Genomic DNA, 17,143 nt, shown 5'->3' with positions numbered 1-17,143 from the left:
GGCATTGTTTATTTATAAATGAGTAAACAATTGCTGTCGGTTACAGTTGTCTATACGCGCCTTACCTTTTAAAAACTTGGCAACACTGCGCACCGCAAGGTGTGGAACTGTTGGATGACATGCAAAATAGTAAATACGAAATTAAAAAATGGCCGCGACATTGGCACCCGTTATTCCTGACGCTGGATTTTCTTTTGAAAATTGCAAAAGGTAAGCCAGTAAATTAAAAATATTTGACCAGATCGATCACACCATTTCTAAATATGATCAGCCAATCCACAAATTGATTTCTAACATAGTTTTTATTTAGGAATGCGGATTTGGTTAAGAAAGGGTTTCCTGCACCTACAGCTACAAAAACCGGGACTACCATTGTCGGTATAATATATAAGGATGGTGTTATTTTGGGAGCAGATACTCGCGCCACCGAAGATACCACAGTTTCGGACAAGAACTGCATGAAGATTCATTATTTGGCACCCAATATGTAGTAAGTTGCAGTTTTTTGACGTTTTAATGAAACATACTAGGTACGAAACTTGTAGCTGCTGTGGCGCCGGGACAGCTGCCGACACTGAGAAAACTAACGCAATGATTGCCTCCCAACTTGAATTGCATCGTCTCAATACAAATCGCACCGTCCCCATTGTTACAGCCAACCAAATGTTGAAGCAGTTTTTATTTCGCTATCAAGGACATATCGGGGCCGCTTTAATCTTAGGGGGAGTGGATAATACAGGCCCACATATTTACAGCATTTATCCCCACGGATCTACTGATAAGTTACCTTACACTACCATGGGCTCTGGCAGTTTGGCCGCTATGGCTGTATTTGAATCACGTTGGCACAAAGATCTAAGCGAGGAGGAAGGTAAACAACTAGTTCGAGATGCAATTGCTGCCGGTATTTTTAATGATCTCGGTTCCGGCTCAAATGTTGATCTTTGTGTAATTCGCAAGGGATCTGTGGATTTCTTAAGAACATACGATGAGGCAAATAAAAAGGGGGTGCGTCAAGCCTCGTATCGTTATCCAAAAGGAACTACTGCAATTTTAACTACAAAAACAAAAAATATTATAGTAGAAGATGTATCTGTTCGTCCTATTGAAGCTATGGATATATAAAGTTACTTTCCATTGTTTATTGGTAAAAAAATAATTTTTTGTATAAATTACTGTATAAAAAATTGCTACACTAATTTTTATGAACAATAAAATCCCAAGTATCTCTCCACCTAAGTCCAATAATATCGCTTGTCGTTAGCTGCACTACCCCATAACTTAGAACACTAAATTGTCTAAAAACTACAAAAATTGAACTTATCCAAATGAACAATAAAATTATAAAACTGTAAGCCAACCATTTTGCTTTTAAAACATCAATAAATACTGTGTAAATGTGCTCTAGAAGTCCTGCCATCAAGAAAACCTTGAAACAAAACGCAGGCAAATAATGATGTAAGAATAAAGTACGATCGACAAAAAAATATGGTACGTAATGTAGCAGATACCCAGTTAGGAAAACTTGTCCGATAAATTTAAATTTCTCCCATTTGCTTGAATCCAAATCGTTGCATAGTCGACGACGTCTCAATAAATAAAATATGAAGAGACTGCAATACAGTAGAAGGCTGAATGTTGCAGAGTACCAAATAATTAGGTTGCCAAGTAGGTGTATCTGTGCCTGTAAAGAAAAAGTTGTAAAACTAGAAAGATTATATTGGTAAGTATTGAAGTCTACGCAACTTTTTGTTGTAGTATAATTACGCATTAAAAGGAAATTACAAAATGTAAAATCGGTTTCTCGATCATTTTGGTGACCGCACCTTATTTTATACCGGGCGATATTCTAAAACCGAACATAGGGAATTAACATGGAAAAATGGTTTTTTGCACATCGTTACTCCGCAGATTAACTTAGAGGGTTTATAATGGCACCAATCGAAAGAAGATTTTTTCTCATCTAATGATATACGAATTAGTTCATTTTCAGGTGTATTTCTCATTATTTTATCAAAACTTTGGCAATAAATCCAATTGCCAAAATCATGTTAAGCCATGACTAGTAAGATAAAAAACAGATTCAAATTCAAGTTGAAATATCAGTTTATGATAACTGCCATTAATTTCTTGTAAAATGCAAGTTTACTGAGGAAAAAGCATTTGTAATAAACAACGTTTAGTGTGGAAATAGTTACTCTAGTACGCGATATTGTTTTCCGTACATTTTAATGAGCGTCTCATTCCGCCTGTGTCAAAACCTATTTCAATTCTTTAGGAAATTTCCATGGTTAGCATGATTTCGCTAATTGGATTTATTGGCGAATTTTTGATAAAATAATGAGAAATGCAACTGAAAATGAACTAATTCGTGTATCACAAGATAAGAAAAAAAATCATCTTTCGTTTGGTGTCATTATGAACGCTCTAAGTTAATATGGGGAGCAACAATTTGCAAAAAACGTTTTTCCTATGTTTGTTAATTGGCTATGTTTGGTTTTAGAATATTCACCAGGTATATAGAGTGTGAGATACATGTCAAAGTCCTTTCTATTTTTTATACACACAAGATGTGAAGATGGTTTAAAGAACGCAAATAAATTATATACTAAACGAGATAGGAACACCTCATATAAAAAGAATTAGAATTTTACAGCATCAAATTCGATAATAAAAGAAAAGAGGCGTAAGAAAGGAACTTTTTGTAATTGAACAAATGCAGCTGATTACCATTTTGCACGCCTGGCCGTGGCGCTCTTCGTGAAAGACCCTACAACTACATATAAATGTCTATGATGAATGTATGCATTCTGGCTGTGGTACTTCCAGAATGGGTTTATTCTGTAAGTGCCACAGCCAGAGAGAATCAATTCTTTGGACCTTTCATAACATAATTATTGTACTACACAGTAGAGTTCAATACTAATAAAGTAAAAATTACATTGCTATTATTTGCAACCCAGTAAGCAATACCACGTGACATCAAAGGCCATTCGGAAGGTTCCGAGCTATACATATGATTCTGTACACTCGATACTGTGGTAAAAATCATTTTATATTGCAGTTCGAAGAATTTATCCCAGAAAGATAATTTTGTCGGTGTTGTTGGTATCATTTCTGCACTTATCATCTCCCGTTCTCGATCTTTTTGGTTTTCCGCTAGTATGAAATAAAAGTTGTTGTTAAGTAAAATGAGAACCAATCGCTTACATTTTGTGTAACGGTGTTCCTCCACATTCCAAATTGTGTCATCCTGGTTGATAATTCTATCTGCAACGATTTCATGTTGGTGAAAACCCCAATCAGGTAACTGCCGACCGCTATATTTCAACGCTTGGCTTGAATCTACATGTATTAAACGTATCAAGGAGTGTATTGTACACCAAGAATCATCGTATCGGTCACGATTTAATATTTCAACTCGCCACAAATTTTGAGCCGGCATGGATACATTGTAATCTATATAACAGGAGACCTCCTGACACTGAGGAGACATTGGAGCAGCAACGTCGTGAGAATTCAAAGCCCTGCTAGTTAAACCTACAATTATGGCCGTCGTGTTTCACAATAAAACCCAAACACTCCTACATACCGTGAACCAATTGAATTATATCTCCATGTTTTATTGTATCCACAGTATCGACCACAAGATCATTTTTATCGGGACGCTTAACTATCCACCAGTTATTAACATCCTTAAACGAGTAGCAAGTCACTTGCTGCTGGTGACTGGATCCACGTTTGTCCATGTATCGTATCGGATAGACGTGCGTATGCGAATGTAACCAACATGTGCGTCCACGACTGTGTCGTAATGTAATTTGCGAACCATGAGCGACGACTAGTGGTTGACCTTTTGTAATTGACGCGAGTCCACCTTCCAGTGATGCTTGAAATGCACTCGTCATCACGCTATCGTGAGGGCCGGCTTTATACAGTACAGTTAGATGGAAATAAAAAATCACCAAGTAAACGATCACAGGTATGAGAGCTCCTACTAGAGTTTGTATTAACAGTCTAATAATTAAAGTGAGGTTTGTAATTTTTGGTGAAGATAAAGATACCCAAAAATCACGCCCTAAGATTGCAATGGCCAAGCAACATGAATAAAAGCCAGAATACTTAACACAAAGGGCGCAAGTTAACGAAAATGAACCTATAATCAACCAAAACCACCAAAAAATGCAAAATTGCTCGCAATAATACTTGCGAAATTTTAAAATGGACAAAAGACCAAATGTCGAAAATAGTAGAAGCATGGATTCCATTAATATAAAACGACTCTGAGTTAAAACGGCATTGTCGAACAATAATAAAAGGGCCGCAAGTACAGACGTCCACTGAGTTAAACCAATCTCGAGCATTAAATGATATGTAACAGGTATAAAGAGGCTACCGCATAATGCAGGTATAAAACGTAGTGCAAATAATGGAACCGACTCGTTGTAAGGACTACCGATTCGATCAAATTTGTATGTCCCATCAAATCCCATCAGATAAGCAAGTGCCGCGATTAATTGCTTTCCTAATGGTGGATGTGAATCGAAAAAGAAAGTATTGCGCATATACAGTGACACATATTTTCCATAATGTAATTCATCAAACCTAAAAAATGTAAACCATAAAAACTCATTTGCGAAAAGTATGTTTTACACTTACACAATGTACTTCGGTTCTTGCAGTTTATACATTCGAGTGACTAAACTTAAAACCAACAGACTAACTGAGATTAGATCGATCTCACAGGAGATTCTACAAAACCTTTCCGAACATGTGCTTGTTACACAATCCCCAGAAAGTTTCTGTTTTTGATCAATACTGGAACTTGTGCAGGGTGCCGCACTTCCATCGCCACTATCCCGAGCTTGAGCGGCCTTTTCATTCTTTGATTTTGCATTTTCACGATATATTTTAATGTCCATATGTACAAAAAATCACCTGTCCCCAATACAAGCTTCAAGCTCTTGGCATTTGCCACCTGAGCACTGCATTAGCAAATTCCTTGCAGGTTGTCGACCTTGAACTCTATTTTCAAAATACAAACCACGACCTGTCCTAAATTGTAGATGGCATTGGTAGATGGAGCTTAGACAGGAAAGAATATAATTTTAGCATATATATACATCTCTTATATATATGAATTTTAGTGACACTTGTCGTTGTATATTTTTAACCTCAAAATGATATATGTCAATTATTTACATTTTTGCCAAAATTTGCTAAAATTTCGTCCAAATATTCAAGCGAGATTGTATATGTGTACCACCGTTTTGGAAAAAGAAGATGATATTGAAGCTCCATCCATTAATTATTTGTCTTCTTCCAATCATTACAAAATAGGTAGAAAACATGCCGCCGAAAAATTACAGGAGTTGTTCAACTTGAAACCATCAGATGCGATTGAGGTCGCATTAAGGTTTAATAAACTAACTAAAGTAATGACTAAAACAATTACGGATAATTACGACTTATTAAAACAGAAACATGTGCCTCAAGAAATTATTTTAAGTTACTTGGATGTATTAGCGGAACCAAATTTGATGGAAAAAATAAAATTACTTAAGCCATTATCCTTACCAGTTTCACAATTATTTCCGTTACTATTAATGAGTGTGGAAGACATCAAGAAGTTTGTGAATACAAATGTTGTTGACAAACGGTGTGTTCACAGTGGACGTATCGTCTACATTGCTACTCTACTTAATGTATGTTTCAACGTTTCGTATAGATGAATGAATAACATAAAGATAGATTTCAGTGTACGATGCTGCCAAAGCTTTACTTCGTAAACCCTTTTTACGTAGAATTAATTTGGACACATTAAAGCAAAAGATAGATTTTCTGTTGGGTAATGTCATTGTTGTCTTTTTAATTACTCGGAGATTATTTTAAGGTTGGGGTATAACCATGGAAGAAATTTCAAATGATTATTGGATTTTAGCATACAATGAAAGCATGATTAAAGAAAGGATCGAATTTGTTAAACAGTGTAATGTTGATAAAATTAAAACGTGGATGGTGCGAGCACCAATTCATATCTTAAATAGGTAAGTAAAATCATTGCATATAATGCATATCAAGATCTTTTTTTTAGATATATACAAAGGCGAAGCGACAATAAGCAGATCTTAGGCGAGGCAACTTTGGTAGAGTACTTATCTGATAAATTGGAATGCAAATTGGAGGTGGCAAAGTCTTTACTGGCAAAGCATCCTGCCTTGCTACATAAACATATGACAAAAATTAAGGAGATTATCGACTTTTTATATGCAGAAGGTTTTACTCCGATACACATTGTGAGAAATCCAAAAATATTGCTGCATAGTGTGGAAACAACAGCCAAACGTTTAAAAGAGCTGAAAGCATTGGACATAAAGCTAGATAGTTTATATATACTGACAAAAAGTCAGAAGCAGTATTTCAACCACTATGAAAATTTAGTGAAAACTAAAGGGAAAATTAAAGAAAATACCTCAACTTAACCTATAGTTTTATTTTGTTTTATCCATGAGGTTGAATTAAAGTATATAAATAACATAGTTGCCGCAACTCTTGCTTGCTGATCTTGTTGACTAAGATCATGTGCCCATTCTACACGTCCCCATTTTTGTAATTGACATTCCTCTTCTAACCTCGACAGCAAGGCAGCCTTTTCGGGTGTTAAAGAGCGTTCAACACATGCTACCGTTAATAACACAGACTTAAGTGTGTCTATTGCGTAAACGAATCCATTTACACATTCAAAATTGTAAGCAATTAAATGTCTGTACACGACTGCTTTTGTTTCTGGTGAAATTGTAGGAGATTCCATACTTCGTGATTTTTGTAAATCCACCTGAAATTTATCGCAAAACCATTGTATAATAGGATCCCATTCGGCCACTTGGAGTTTATATAGTTCGTCATTTTCCTACAATTTCATTTAAGCATTGTATAGCTAAATGAACTATACATACGAACATGTGAATGGAATAGTATTAAATCTGTATCTAAAGAATTTAAAATATAATTAACCATATCGTATTTTGATAAATTGTTAGGATTATCGATTGCAGTGTTACATAATGTACTCTAAAAGAATGAAAAAATATAAATAGGTCCCTATATCTTTGAAGGAACTTACCAAATGCATATTACTTTGCTTAATTATATCTTTTTGTGAATCCCATTCTGCAGCAACTGCTAATGCAAGTGGTTCACTACTTACAGAAAATAAGTTACCCTTCGGTGTTTTAAGCTTACGCTGGTCCAATGTAATTTCGTACTTGCCATCACTGAATAAAATTCCAGTTTTCCGATAGAATCTCTTCCTTGTAGCTGCAAATACCAACAAGAAGTTATGAAATTTTTTATTTAACGTACCATAAAACCTCATTATTAAATTTAGTGAAATTTTCGAATATACGGTATGAAATGGTTGTAATATCGGCGACATTTTATTTTCAAATTTGCAAAAGAAAGAGGTTATGATGAACAAAATACAAATCACATGTTCAACCTCCTCTCCTTACAATTGCGCATGCGAGAGAACCGTGAAACGTGTGAAAAGTTGCAACATTGCAACTTTGACGTTTCTTTCGCATGCGTATTGTAGAGAGCCCACGTCGATAGGATCAGCTGATCGAGGGCGAAACCTTTCAGTAAGAAAAATTTAAAATACTAAGGGCGAAACAGCCTCTTTCTTTCACGTTTGCATTTCAGTTCCCTTTATACACATCCATTCGGACAGCCGAAAGAAAATTATCACTTACAAATTTTGCACAAGATTCATCATTTCTGAGTTGCAGATTTACGAAATGACAACAAAATTAGATATTGTGAATATAATAGAAAATGATGGTGAATAATTATTTCTAAACTGAAAAGATAATAATAACAAAATAATTATTGTAGATGTGCTAAACTTGTTTTTGCACCCAAAACCCAAAAGTGAATTATTGAAGAGTCTAACAATTGCGGAACAAGTCGCAAAATTGAGCAATGGAATTGACATAATCACTAAAGAATTACAGAAACAGGTCTTGTCTCGACATGATGATCTCATTCGTCAGGCTACCCACGCAAATAACTTGGAGATCATTTTAAGCAATATGAACGTGCATATGCAGAATTTATTAACAAATGCGGAACGTCTAAAGATTCAAATCGTTTCCCCTTTTAAGGCATTGCACATGCATACTACTGTGCTATCGCGTCTACATCTAGCTAGCCATATATTGAGGCAAGTGAATCGTATTCAGCAATCTAGTAGACGCCTCTGTAATATTGCGGATCCTATACAGAAAGCAACAATTTTGCAGGAACTGGGTAAGTGTCTATGACTTTGAAAAATAATCGTAATTTTTAATAATAGAGCAACTAACGGCCGATCCACTACTAATGGACATTGATGCTGTTATATCAGAATTACGAAATATTAGAGCACAGCAACAGAATGTTGTTAAAATTGCCAAAACATCGTTAAATCAAGGTATAATTAATGGTAATGTTACACAAACCACAAGTGCTTTACAGGTAAATCGATTTTCTCGTATCAGAATCAGTCTTTAGTGCTTGTTGTAGATTTTTATTAACTTAGGAACTATTCAATCGGCCATGGAGAGTTTTATAGACGTCTGTTTGGACGAGTGTAAGGAATGCTTAAAATTGACATTGGGTGGGAAAGTGGGAATGTCAACAGACATATCGAAAAAACAGATTGGCCCCGGTCGAGCCAACATGTCTTCATCCCAAGGTTTCAAAAGTAGAATATGGACAGATTTAGAAAAAACATTCTCCGATGAGATTTACCTACAGTGCAAACAGGTAAATAAGATCACCTCCACAAAATCCTATATGAATTATGAGTTAGATGAAATTTTTACAAGAAAGGCTCGACTGCTTGAATTTGTATGACGGTCACACTGTAGCATCAACTTTTTGGGATCGATTATGTAATTATATCATTGAAGAGATGAATAATTCAGGAGCTGCCGTACGGCAGTTGCTAGAAGTGGATTATCCGAAACTGTTGAAATTGTACAATGATATGATATTAAAACTCAACTACAATCATTTCGGCTTTAAGTAAGTAAGTATTTATGTAAGTTGATAATGAATTCATGCTTTTCATTGGCAGAAAGAATATCCTGGGAAAGTGGGAAAATGGTTACCTATCGAACACATTAAATAAACTTCTCGATGCGACACAATCCATGTTTACTCAAGAAAATTCGGTACCTTCGCACGACCAAATTGACTTGCTGATACGTAACATTACAAAGTAATTAGATCCCTAGTTAGGATATGCTTCTACCTCGGCTTTTATGTATTTTTTTAAGTGACTTGAGTGTTGCATTGGTTGAAGAATGCCTAAATGAGAAGATAGGAAAAAATGTAGCAAAGTGTATTCGCATGTTCGCTGTCAAAACAGAACAACAACTTATTACAGGATCAGATGCTATACAAGTTATTGGTAAGTCACTAGTAATAGACTGAAAATCCATCTGTATGTGGACAGTTGAATTTTTACTTTTCATTGCTACTTATTAATTGAGTAATATTCTAGGTGGTACGCCCAGTAGCTCACAGTTGCGCAACATTGAACGAGCAAACGCAATGTACTATCTCCGTGTCCAAGTAGAGAGATTGGTAATTAATATGAAAGAAAGTTTATCTTTGAATACTATAGCAATTATCAGCGAAAGTTTATCAAGCTTAGATAACTTAACTGCAGGAATTATACAACCATTAACAGGTAAGTTACTTACCCATTTTTACTTGTTAATATTTCGTATAAAATATGATTTCAGAATCAATTAATGCTACAATTGAAACCATTATAATCACTCTACATTTGGAACAAGATTGGGTTAAGTTGCAATCGCCTGCTACAAGAAGTAATATACCCTGCAGTCCATATATGCGCGAATTAACACAATTCATCTTCAGAGTCAATAGCACTTATTTGAATTTGTTTGAGAACAAGGATGTGTTAGCCTTAAAGTATGTCTTTTTGCAATGCACACACCCGCATAAATATTAAAGGGAAATTTAAAAAAATGAATTTCCTTCCACGTTTCCATGACACTACATGTTAAAACATAAACAATGTCCTCCATAAATAACGCGCGCGCTTAACCATTAATCCAATAATTCATAAGCACTCGTTGTATTACCCCCGAATATTAGGTAGGTATCCCTGAACATTTTCAAATTTATGAAACGGATAATGTACATTTAATAATATTATACTTCGGCGCGCGTTGTTCCTCTATTTCATTTGACCAATGAAATTGCATTATTTGGCCGGATCGTCCAGCGACTGTGCAGTATGCTTAAATGCGGCCCGGTTTCACAAACGATGATTAAGGTTAATCAATGATTAAAACTACATATTAGAATGTTAGCCACCTTTGATTATACACTCATTTCACATTTGTTTCCCATTCTAATATTTTTAATCAGTGATTAACCTTAATCATCGTTTGTGAAACCGGGCAATAGACATCAGCAAGGTGCTGCCCGTAAAGTATATAGGCAGCAGGAAAAGTAGTCCGGCCTGCCTCTGTCATGGAAACTAAAAAATAATGGTAAAATAGAAAGTAAATAGTTACATAAGAGTTTCATTTTTTATATATATTCTGTTTGTGATCTAGAAGTGTAAATTAACTATTAAGTAAGCATTTGTATTCTGGACTTTAGAATTGACAGTGGTTTAATATACCTAATACTAATATTAAATTTTATTGTAGGTGCAATGATATTGTGCTACGTTGCATTGATTTACTTGTGCGTCATACGTCTTTACTTCGTCCAATTTCCCACGGTGGACGAATGCGTCTACAAGTGGATTACATTCATTTGGAGAATGCGTTAAAGGTATTATATCCATATTTAGCAGATATGGGTCGACCATACAGGTGGTTCTGTGATATTCTCTACTTTTCATTGAACATGTAATTTTTAGGTTACTTAAGTCAATGGCCACCCTTATAACTTTGACACCTGCTGAAATAATAAAAAAACAAATCTCAGGAAGTTCTGTACCTCACAGTACAGTACTACTACTTCTTTTTTCTTTTGCTGGAAATGATTTGGCCAGTCCACATCAAAATGCTGCGTGGAGTCTTTCCCAATTGTCATCTTGGCTTGACGAGCACTTGGCAGAATCTGACCGGTAAATACAGCATAAATGTTCCAGTGTTGCACTTAAAATTATTTTTAGCTTGGATTTAATAGCAGGGGCACTTCAAAGATATGAAAATGATATAAGGTTAAAAAATTTACGCACATATGATCCGGTATACCCCATTATAAAGGAATTATTTGAGCATGCTATTACAGAACGTAGTTCGTAAATATTATACAAATGTCAAATACTTACACTGTCAAACTGAATAATTTTTTCCCTCTGTAGTTAAATAATTGGGCTCGTTCATAAGACACAACAGTTACCGATATCACAGATACATATTGTATGTGTATATATCTGTGCCGATATGCTACGAGGTACCTTTTGACATTTGTAGCGCTCTTAGACTATATAGTAGGTACATGGACTGCTAATTGCAACTAAAATACGGTCAAGGACATCGCCTGGGTATTTGAGTTTCAGGGTAAACGAGTCTGTCCAAAATTGTCCAATGAGACACGATTTGAGACTGTCAATCTATAAATTAACAACGTCAATTAATTAATCGTCTAGATATTGCAAAAAATGCAAATCCATTCTTATTTGTGGACCTGAGATTCACATACCCACGACTACACAGTGCCCTCTATCCGTAACCACCCATTTTGAATTGAAAGCATAGGACTAATAGCGGTTGATGTACTATATGGTCCAAGGTAGCACTACCAAAAATGGCCAACTGCTCTGTAAAGTGCGTAAAAGTCTCGGTAAAAGTAGAATTATAAGACGTATCGTTAACTGTTCCACAACAGTTGTCTTATGAACGCACCCATTTTAGGTGCTAGGTGATTATAGTGATTGTACTCTTCACTGTAAGGAAGGAATTTGATCAGTATTAAGCGTGTTTGTAACTCGGAGCAAGAAATAAAGATATGGAGGCCTGCGCTATAATAACGCGAACGTTTGTTTTGTATAACAAAAGGTAGACAGTAGCACAGAGTATTTTATCTGTGACATTAATAACTGCACTAATTCCACAAACAGTACGCTCTTTCCCCATTTCAAAGGGTTCAGATAAATCATTAAACACCATCGAATAATAGTTTCCGATCCCACATAAGGTCAACCCCATCTGTTTACCAAGTGAAATACGTTTTTTAGCAATCCTGATATGTAAACAAACATTGCAAAAGGGTTGCCTAAAAAATTAAGTCAAGACTACCCTCAATTGAAATTAATATTTCTAACTGCTTCTATCACATATAGAGAGCGCGTGTTCCGTGGAACCCTGCTAGCTAGGGCGCTGGGCCCATTGGATTTTTACGGAATGACACGAGGACAAAAAAATAAATTCCTTTGAATGCATCGCCATCGTAGCCATGTTGATTCAGCAAGATCTAGTTACCCGTGGATGTTTTGGTGAAAAATGAATGTAAAACTTTCGAATTTGAAATTTTTCTTGTAAATTTCTGTAGAAGTATAGTGTGACGTTATTTTTTTGTCTTCTTACTCTACGAAAAAATCCAATATGGCGCCCATAAGAAATAGGAAAGTACATACATAATATAGTAGCCTGTAGCTTCTACATCTAGCGTGTTTTGGAAATTACATATTCAGATTCCTTGAAAAAAAAACTGCCTATAGAAGGTGCCAACGGGAACCATCCATTTCTAACCGTTTAGGCCTAGGGAAAGAGAAAAGAAAATTTGAGATTTTCACTTTGTTGATAACTTGGTTATTTTCAAAAATTTCTTCAAGCGTTTTTTTTAATCGCAAACAGAGGCAACTTTGCTCCCGTCCCGTTTAACCTACACTGTATCACTATTGCAGAGATTGCAATGGTGAGCCACGAATTTGAAACACCCTGTAGTTACATAAGCAACATATTGTATAAATGTAAGGATAGTAACCTACGATTAGGTTAGTAACATATAAACATCAAATTAGTTTATAATTCTTTATTTCATGCTCGATTTCATGGTATGTCTATCAAGCAATAATACTTACTATTTATGTATAATAATTACTGCTTTTCAAATACAACCAATGAAAAGAAAAAACTTCATAATTTTAGTTTTTTTATTTTGATAGTCTATTCAAATCGGGGTATGCTTATGTAAATTTGTTAATTGATCCTTTACCTTATCAATTTCTTCTTGAGCAACGGTAACTTCAACATTGCATTCTTCTTGTTCTTTACGTATAAATTCTAAAGTACACATCTTTTCTTGCAAGAATTTAGGTTGCTCTGCTTCAAGTTGTTTACGAAAAGTTTTCAGTCGATCACTCCTTATATCTTCACAATGCTTATCTGTTAATTTCCTTAATGATTCTTTTCGTGTAACACTCTGAAAATCAAGCGGTTGGGGCTTGTAAACTATGTTTAAGCTATCAATTAACCACTCAAATTTTTTATAATCCCATCTGCGTAGATATTTTAATTGTTTTTTGCGCTTATCAATTAATTCTTTTAGTTTCACTCTTAATCGAACATTGTGAGGAAATTTCTCGACCAAATCTTGCATAGCACGAATAGCACCTGTCCAACGGGCAATTTTGGCTTCAATGGAACCTTCGTCTTGATTATGTCGCTTAGTGCTGTCGATTAACTGTCTAAGATACAGCTGAGTTGTTTTGTAACGTGGAGCATACTCCAATGAAAACAGTTTTTTCACCAAATCGTTTGCATTCGCCAGTTCTTGAGAATTTCGAAATTCTAGCTGTAATTGCGTTTTATCCAATTTAGGCATTGGAACTAGATCGCCACTTTTTGCGGGATTATAACAAGGTATTTTTTCTGGACGAACCCATTTAATCTTCAAATTACTTTTGAATGCATAGTTTCTTGTGCACGTCAACAGAGTTGGTATAAGAAAAGTTGACAATTCCTTACGACGTATAATGTTCATGTTAGTGATTTTTCAATAACTTTTATTACGTTCCCAATAAAAAATAGAAATTAGAAAGGTTATGTATCGTATGTGTCTCCCATACCAACCAGTGACACGGACGTTGATTACGGTCAAATATGTGCCAAAGTTACAATTTTACAGTGTTGCGACATCTAGATACTTGTAGCTAGATACTTTTGCAGCATCTATACCTTTGATTATATACTACTGGATAGCGTGTTCCAATTCGTGCAACCCAGATAGCTATAATTTTTCAGTGAAATAAATGAGATAAAAGAAGAAGTTTGTACCAATTTGAATTGCGCATGTCAGGCGTTAATAAACCGTAAACTAATGGCGTGGTCGATATAACAAGAGCTGATTCTTTGCTTTCGTTCCTTATTTGCTTTATACGTTATTTGGGCTGTACCTTTAATTAATCATGATAATTCTGCGTAGTTTTTATGTTTGTAAAGAGAATAATTCATAATATGCAATTAACGTGAAGGTAAATGTTTACTTCCAAAATAGATGTAACGTTTCAATAGTCCGACTATTCCCGCGCAAAGTTTATACCGTAAGCATGCGCATAATGATTTGGTACAAACATACCTCTATCTCTTTTTTTGGAACATACCGCGCTATCCAGTAGTATATAATCAAAGATCTATACTCTATTCATTTTAAGAAGGTAGTGGTAGAAAACATAGGGAAGTTTTAACCTTCACTGTGAATGGTTAAAACACGAGTCAGTATTACGCTAAAAAATAAAAGGAGTGGCAAATTTTGCAAGTTGGTAGTTCCCATCACAATGTTCCCACTAAACTGTCGAACTGTCATTAGCTGTTATTGCTGTTAAGAGGGGCGTTCAATGCATGAATCGATATGTATCGATTTATATCTCTTTTAATAATTTACTGTTCAACAAACTCCTAAAAAATGAATCGTATAAATTGTACGATTCATCTTATGTATCGAACAACCATACCCCCACTTGTGAGTGAAATATGCATAAATAATCATTTTCCAATGCCGACACGTTTTTATTGAATTTAATCCCTTAAGCTTTGTGCATTAATAGGTAATTTTAATCCCTAGGGATTAAAAAAATGTTAATCCCTCATTTTTGATTTCTTGTAAAACATTCAGAAAGTACCTATTCATTTTCTTTATTTTCAGAACAGGTACCTAATATGAAAAGCACAATTTATAAAGGGCCTTAGTGTATGTACATCCAGCTCTTCCTATATAATGCCAAATAACTGCGTTCTTCTCCGCCTCAACAATGGTAAAAACTCTTGACTTTTAGTTTTTGTATCTGGAATTCTAACTACCAGCATCGATTCTCCATCTTCTATGTATAGTCTACGTTCATTTTTAACAATTCCTCTGATCTGCAAGCTGCAACTTCCTCCAATATCCATAATTGTCGCACAATCTACAACCACTAACTTTGGAAGCAGGAGCATGAAATGTTTTACACAAAGGTGATGAAAGAAGCGCCTTGATATGTTTCGTCACTTTCGTCTTCAATATTTTTAGAAGGGTTTACAGGCATGATTTTACCAAAATAAAAAATTCTTAATTTTTGTTAACAGTTACAAACAAGCGAGCGTAACTATGACATCCTAAAAAGCCTATCTTACTTTTTCATATAGTTTTTATAGCATATTAATTTTCAAATGGATTCAGATCGGTCGGTATTGGAAAAATAGTATAAGTAACATCCTCAAGAATTTTAAAGCCCTCGGGAAGCCTCGGGCTTTAAACCATTTTTTCAGGAACAAAAACTCTTTTTAATCCCTTGTTACTTATATAGGTACTACAGTGCCACCATGCTCAGAAAAGCCCCGGAAAATATGCGAACTAATTTTGAAATAATTCAAACTGGCCAATAGAAAGTCTGCAAAACCACGCGATACATTCCGCGGCATAATTATTAATTATTCCGTTTTGACAGTTGACGCTTCATGTTATTTTAGTTTACACTTTTCCTGTTGTATTTGCTTTATTTTACGTTTTCCATCTCCAGTTTTATACAAACTCGTCTTTTTTCAAAACGCATATAGCTTGGATCTACGATCTGATAAGGTATGTAATTCCCTTAAAGTGTTTTTAAATTTTGTATTAGAATGTACGGTCTAAATTTCTAGCGCCCTCGGACACGCCTTGTCAGGGACTTTCTGAGCGTGGTGCCACTGTACCTATTACAATTTATGTTAAAATACCAAACAATTGAAGTAACATATCTCACTCACTAGATGTGGATGCAATAAAATATGAGGCAGATGCGCAATTTGCAATATTAAACTTTTACTTTTTCATGAAGTCTTGCAAATGGTAAAATGTAGATACGTTAAATGTGCCACAGATCCTTTTTAGTACATTTTTTTCATCCTTGAATTTAAATGACCTTCCCATCAACTTGAATCATGCGTAGGTACCTAACAATGAATAAAAAGTACCATTTATTGGTCGTATCTAATACCTATACATTTATACCTAGTTATTATAGGCGTGGGCGTCTAAGGGAAGGGTTCGGCAATGATACCTATTTTAGTGCTCAATTTTTCAAGAATTCCAATTAAGTTTCAAATCGCCGTCCATTTTATTAATTTAGTAAAGAGTAGTTTAGGTGGATGAGTAGGTACTTTCACTTGAAAAACTTATGTTGCGTTACCGACGCGTGGAACGTCCTAATTCCCTGTTATTTATCTGCGCGTTTCTATTTAAACTTATTAATTATAACCATTTTACGTATACCCATACCGAACGAATTTTTACTAAAACAGAAAAATTGCACCGTCAGTCGTAGATTTATGTACGAATATCAATGAATACCTATATGTATTATGATGTATATTGTATAGGTACCATTGGGTTTCAATGATAGGCACCTATAGTATATAGAGTAATAATTTCAAATTAATCTCCTGGCATCCACTCCTATTGTATTTGGACAGGTAGGTAGTCAATGAAATTGCCGCCATTTTAGTAGGAAATTCCAATAATTTGATGTGCCTATGAATAATAATAATAAACTTTTTAATGCCGTTAGATTACAAAATGTAATATTGCCGAAAACACCCGAATCGGCATCAATCTGCATCTAATGAGTAGATAGTCGTATCTAAAATGA

The 17,143-nt window shown here is 35.0% G+C and overlaps 6 protein-coding genes across 6 annotated transcripts; 3 read left to right on the top strand and 3 right to left on the bottom strand.

Annotated features, from left to right (window-relative positions):
• Positions 1–60: 60 nt before the first annotated feature.
• On the top strand, positions 61–1,234 carry LOC116171018 (proteasome subunit beta type-7-like). Its single transcript, XM_031487649.1, has 3 exons — positions 61–210; positions 311–490; positions 546–1,234. Exons 1-3 carry the CDS (start codon positions 149–151, stop codon positions 1,123–1,125), a joined length of 822 nt encoding a protein of 273 aa, XP_031343509.1. The 5' UTR covers positions 61–148; the 3' UTR covers positions 1,126–1,234.
• On the bottom strand, positions 1,121–5,048 carry LOC116171014 (protein O-mannosyltransferase 1). The gene is made up of 5 exons (XM_031487639.1): positions 4,660–5,048; positions 3,593–4,605; positions 3,211–3,540; positions 2,942–3,159; positions 1,121–1,684 (listed from the first exon to the last, which is right to left on the bottom strand). Exons 1-5 carry the CDS (start codon positions 4,920–4,922, stop codon positions 1,196–1,198), a joined length of 2,313 nt encoding a protein of 770 aa, XP_031343499.1. The 5' UTR covers positions 4,923–5,048; the 3' UTR covers positions 1,121–1,195.
• A 79-nt stretch (positions 5,049–5,127) lies between these two features.
• Positions 5,128–6,486, top strand: LOC116171017 (transcription termination factor, mitochondrial). The gene is made up of 4 exons (XM_031487648.1): positions 5,128–5,705; positions 5,752–5,848; positions 5,894–6,047; positions 6,095–6,486. The coding sequence occupies exons 1-4, from the start codon at positions 5,181–5,183 to the stop codon at positions 6,480–6,482; spliced, it is 1,164 nt and encodes a 387-aa protein (XP_031343508.1). The 5' UTR covers positions 5,128–5,180; the 3' UTR covers positions 6,483–6,486.
• LOC116171020 (ATP synthase mitochondrial F1 complex assembly factor 2) lies at positions 6,474–7,521 on the bottom strand. The gene is made up of 4 exons (XM_031487651.1): positions 7,363–7,521; positions 7,124–7,317; positions 6,961–7,071; positions 6,474–6,910 (listed from the first exon to the last, which is right to left on the bottom strand). Exons 1-4 carry the CDS (start codon positions 7,433–7,435, stop codon positions 6,479–6,481), a joined length of 810 nt encoding a protein of 269 aa, XP_031343511.1. The 5' UTR covers positions 7,436–7,521; the 3' UTR covers positions 6,474–6,478.
• An 18-nt stretch (positions 7,522–7,539) lies between these two features.
• LOC116171016 (conserved oligomeric Golgi complex subunit 5) lies at positions 7,540–12,073 on the top strand. The gene is made up of 13 exons (XM_031487646.1): positions 7,540–7,640; positions 7,702–7,839; positions 7,894–8,307; positions 8,354–8,514; positions 8,563–8,805; positions 8,852–9,066; positions 9,119–9,262; positions 9,321–9,454; positions 9,548–9,736; positions 9,792–9,984; positions 10,734–10,901; positions 10,949–11,158; positions 11,207–12,073. The coding sequence occupies exons 2-13, from the start codon at positions 7,797–7,799 to the stop codon at positions 11,337–11,339; spliced, it is 2,247 nt and encodes a 748-aa protein (XP_031343506.1). The 5' UTR covers positions 7,540–7,640; positions 7,702–7,796; the 3' UTR covers positions 11,340–12,073.
• A 983-nt stretch (positions 12,074–13,056) lies between these two features.
• On the bottom strand, positions 13,057–14,105 carry LOC116171019 (28S ribosomal protein S15, mitochondrial). The gene has a single exon (XM_031487650.1). It carries the CDS (start codon positions 14,020–14,022, stop codon positions 13,210–13,212), a length of 813 nt encoding a protein of 270 aa, XP_031343510.1. The 5' UTR covers positions 14,023–14,105; the 3' UTR covers positions 13,057–13,209.
• Between the last annotated feature and the right edge of the window lie 3,038 nt (positions 14,106–17,143).

Source organism: Photinus pyralis, unplaced genomic scaffold, assembly GCF_008802855.1.
Source record: "Photinus pyralis isolate 1611_PpyrPB1 unplaced genomic scaffold, Ppyr1.3 Ppyr1.4_LG5, whole genome shotgun sequence".
NCBI classification, from domain to species: domain Eukaryota; kingdom Metazoa; phylum Arthropoda; class Insecta; order Coleoptera; family Lampyridae; genus Photinus; species Photinus pyralis.
Note: the sequence above shows the minus strand (reverse complement) of the source record. Positions and strands in the feature narration are given on the sequence as shown.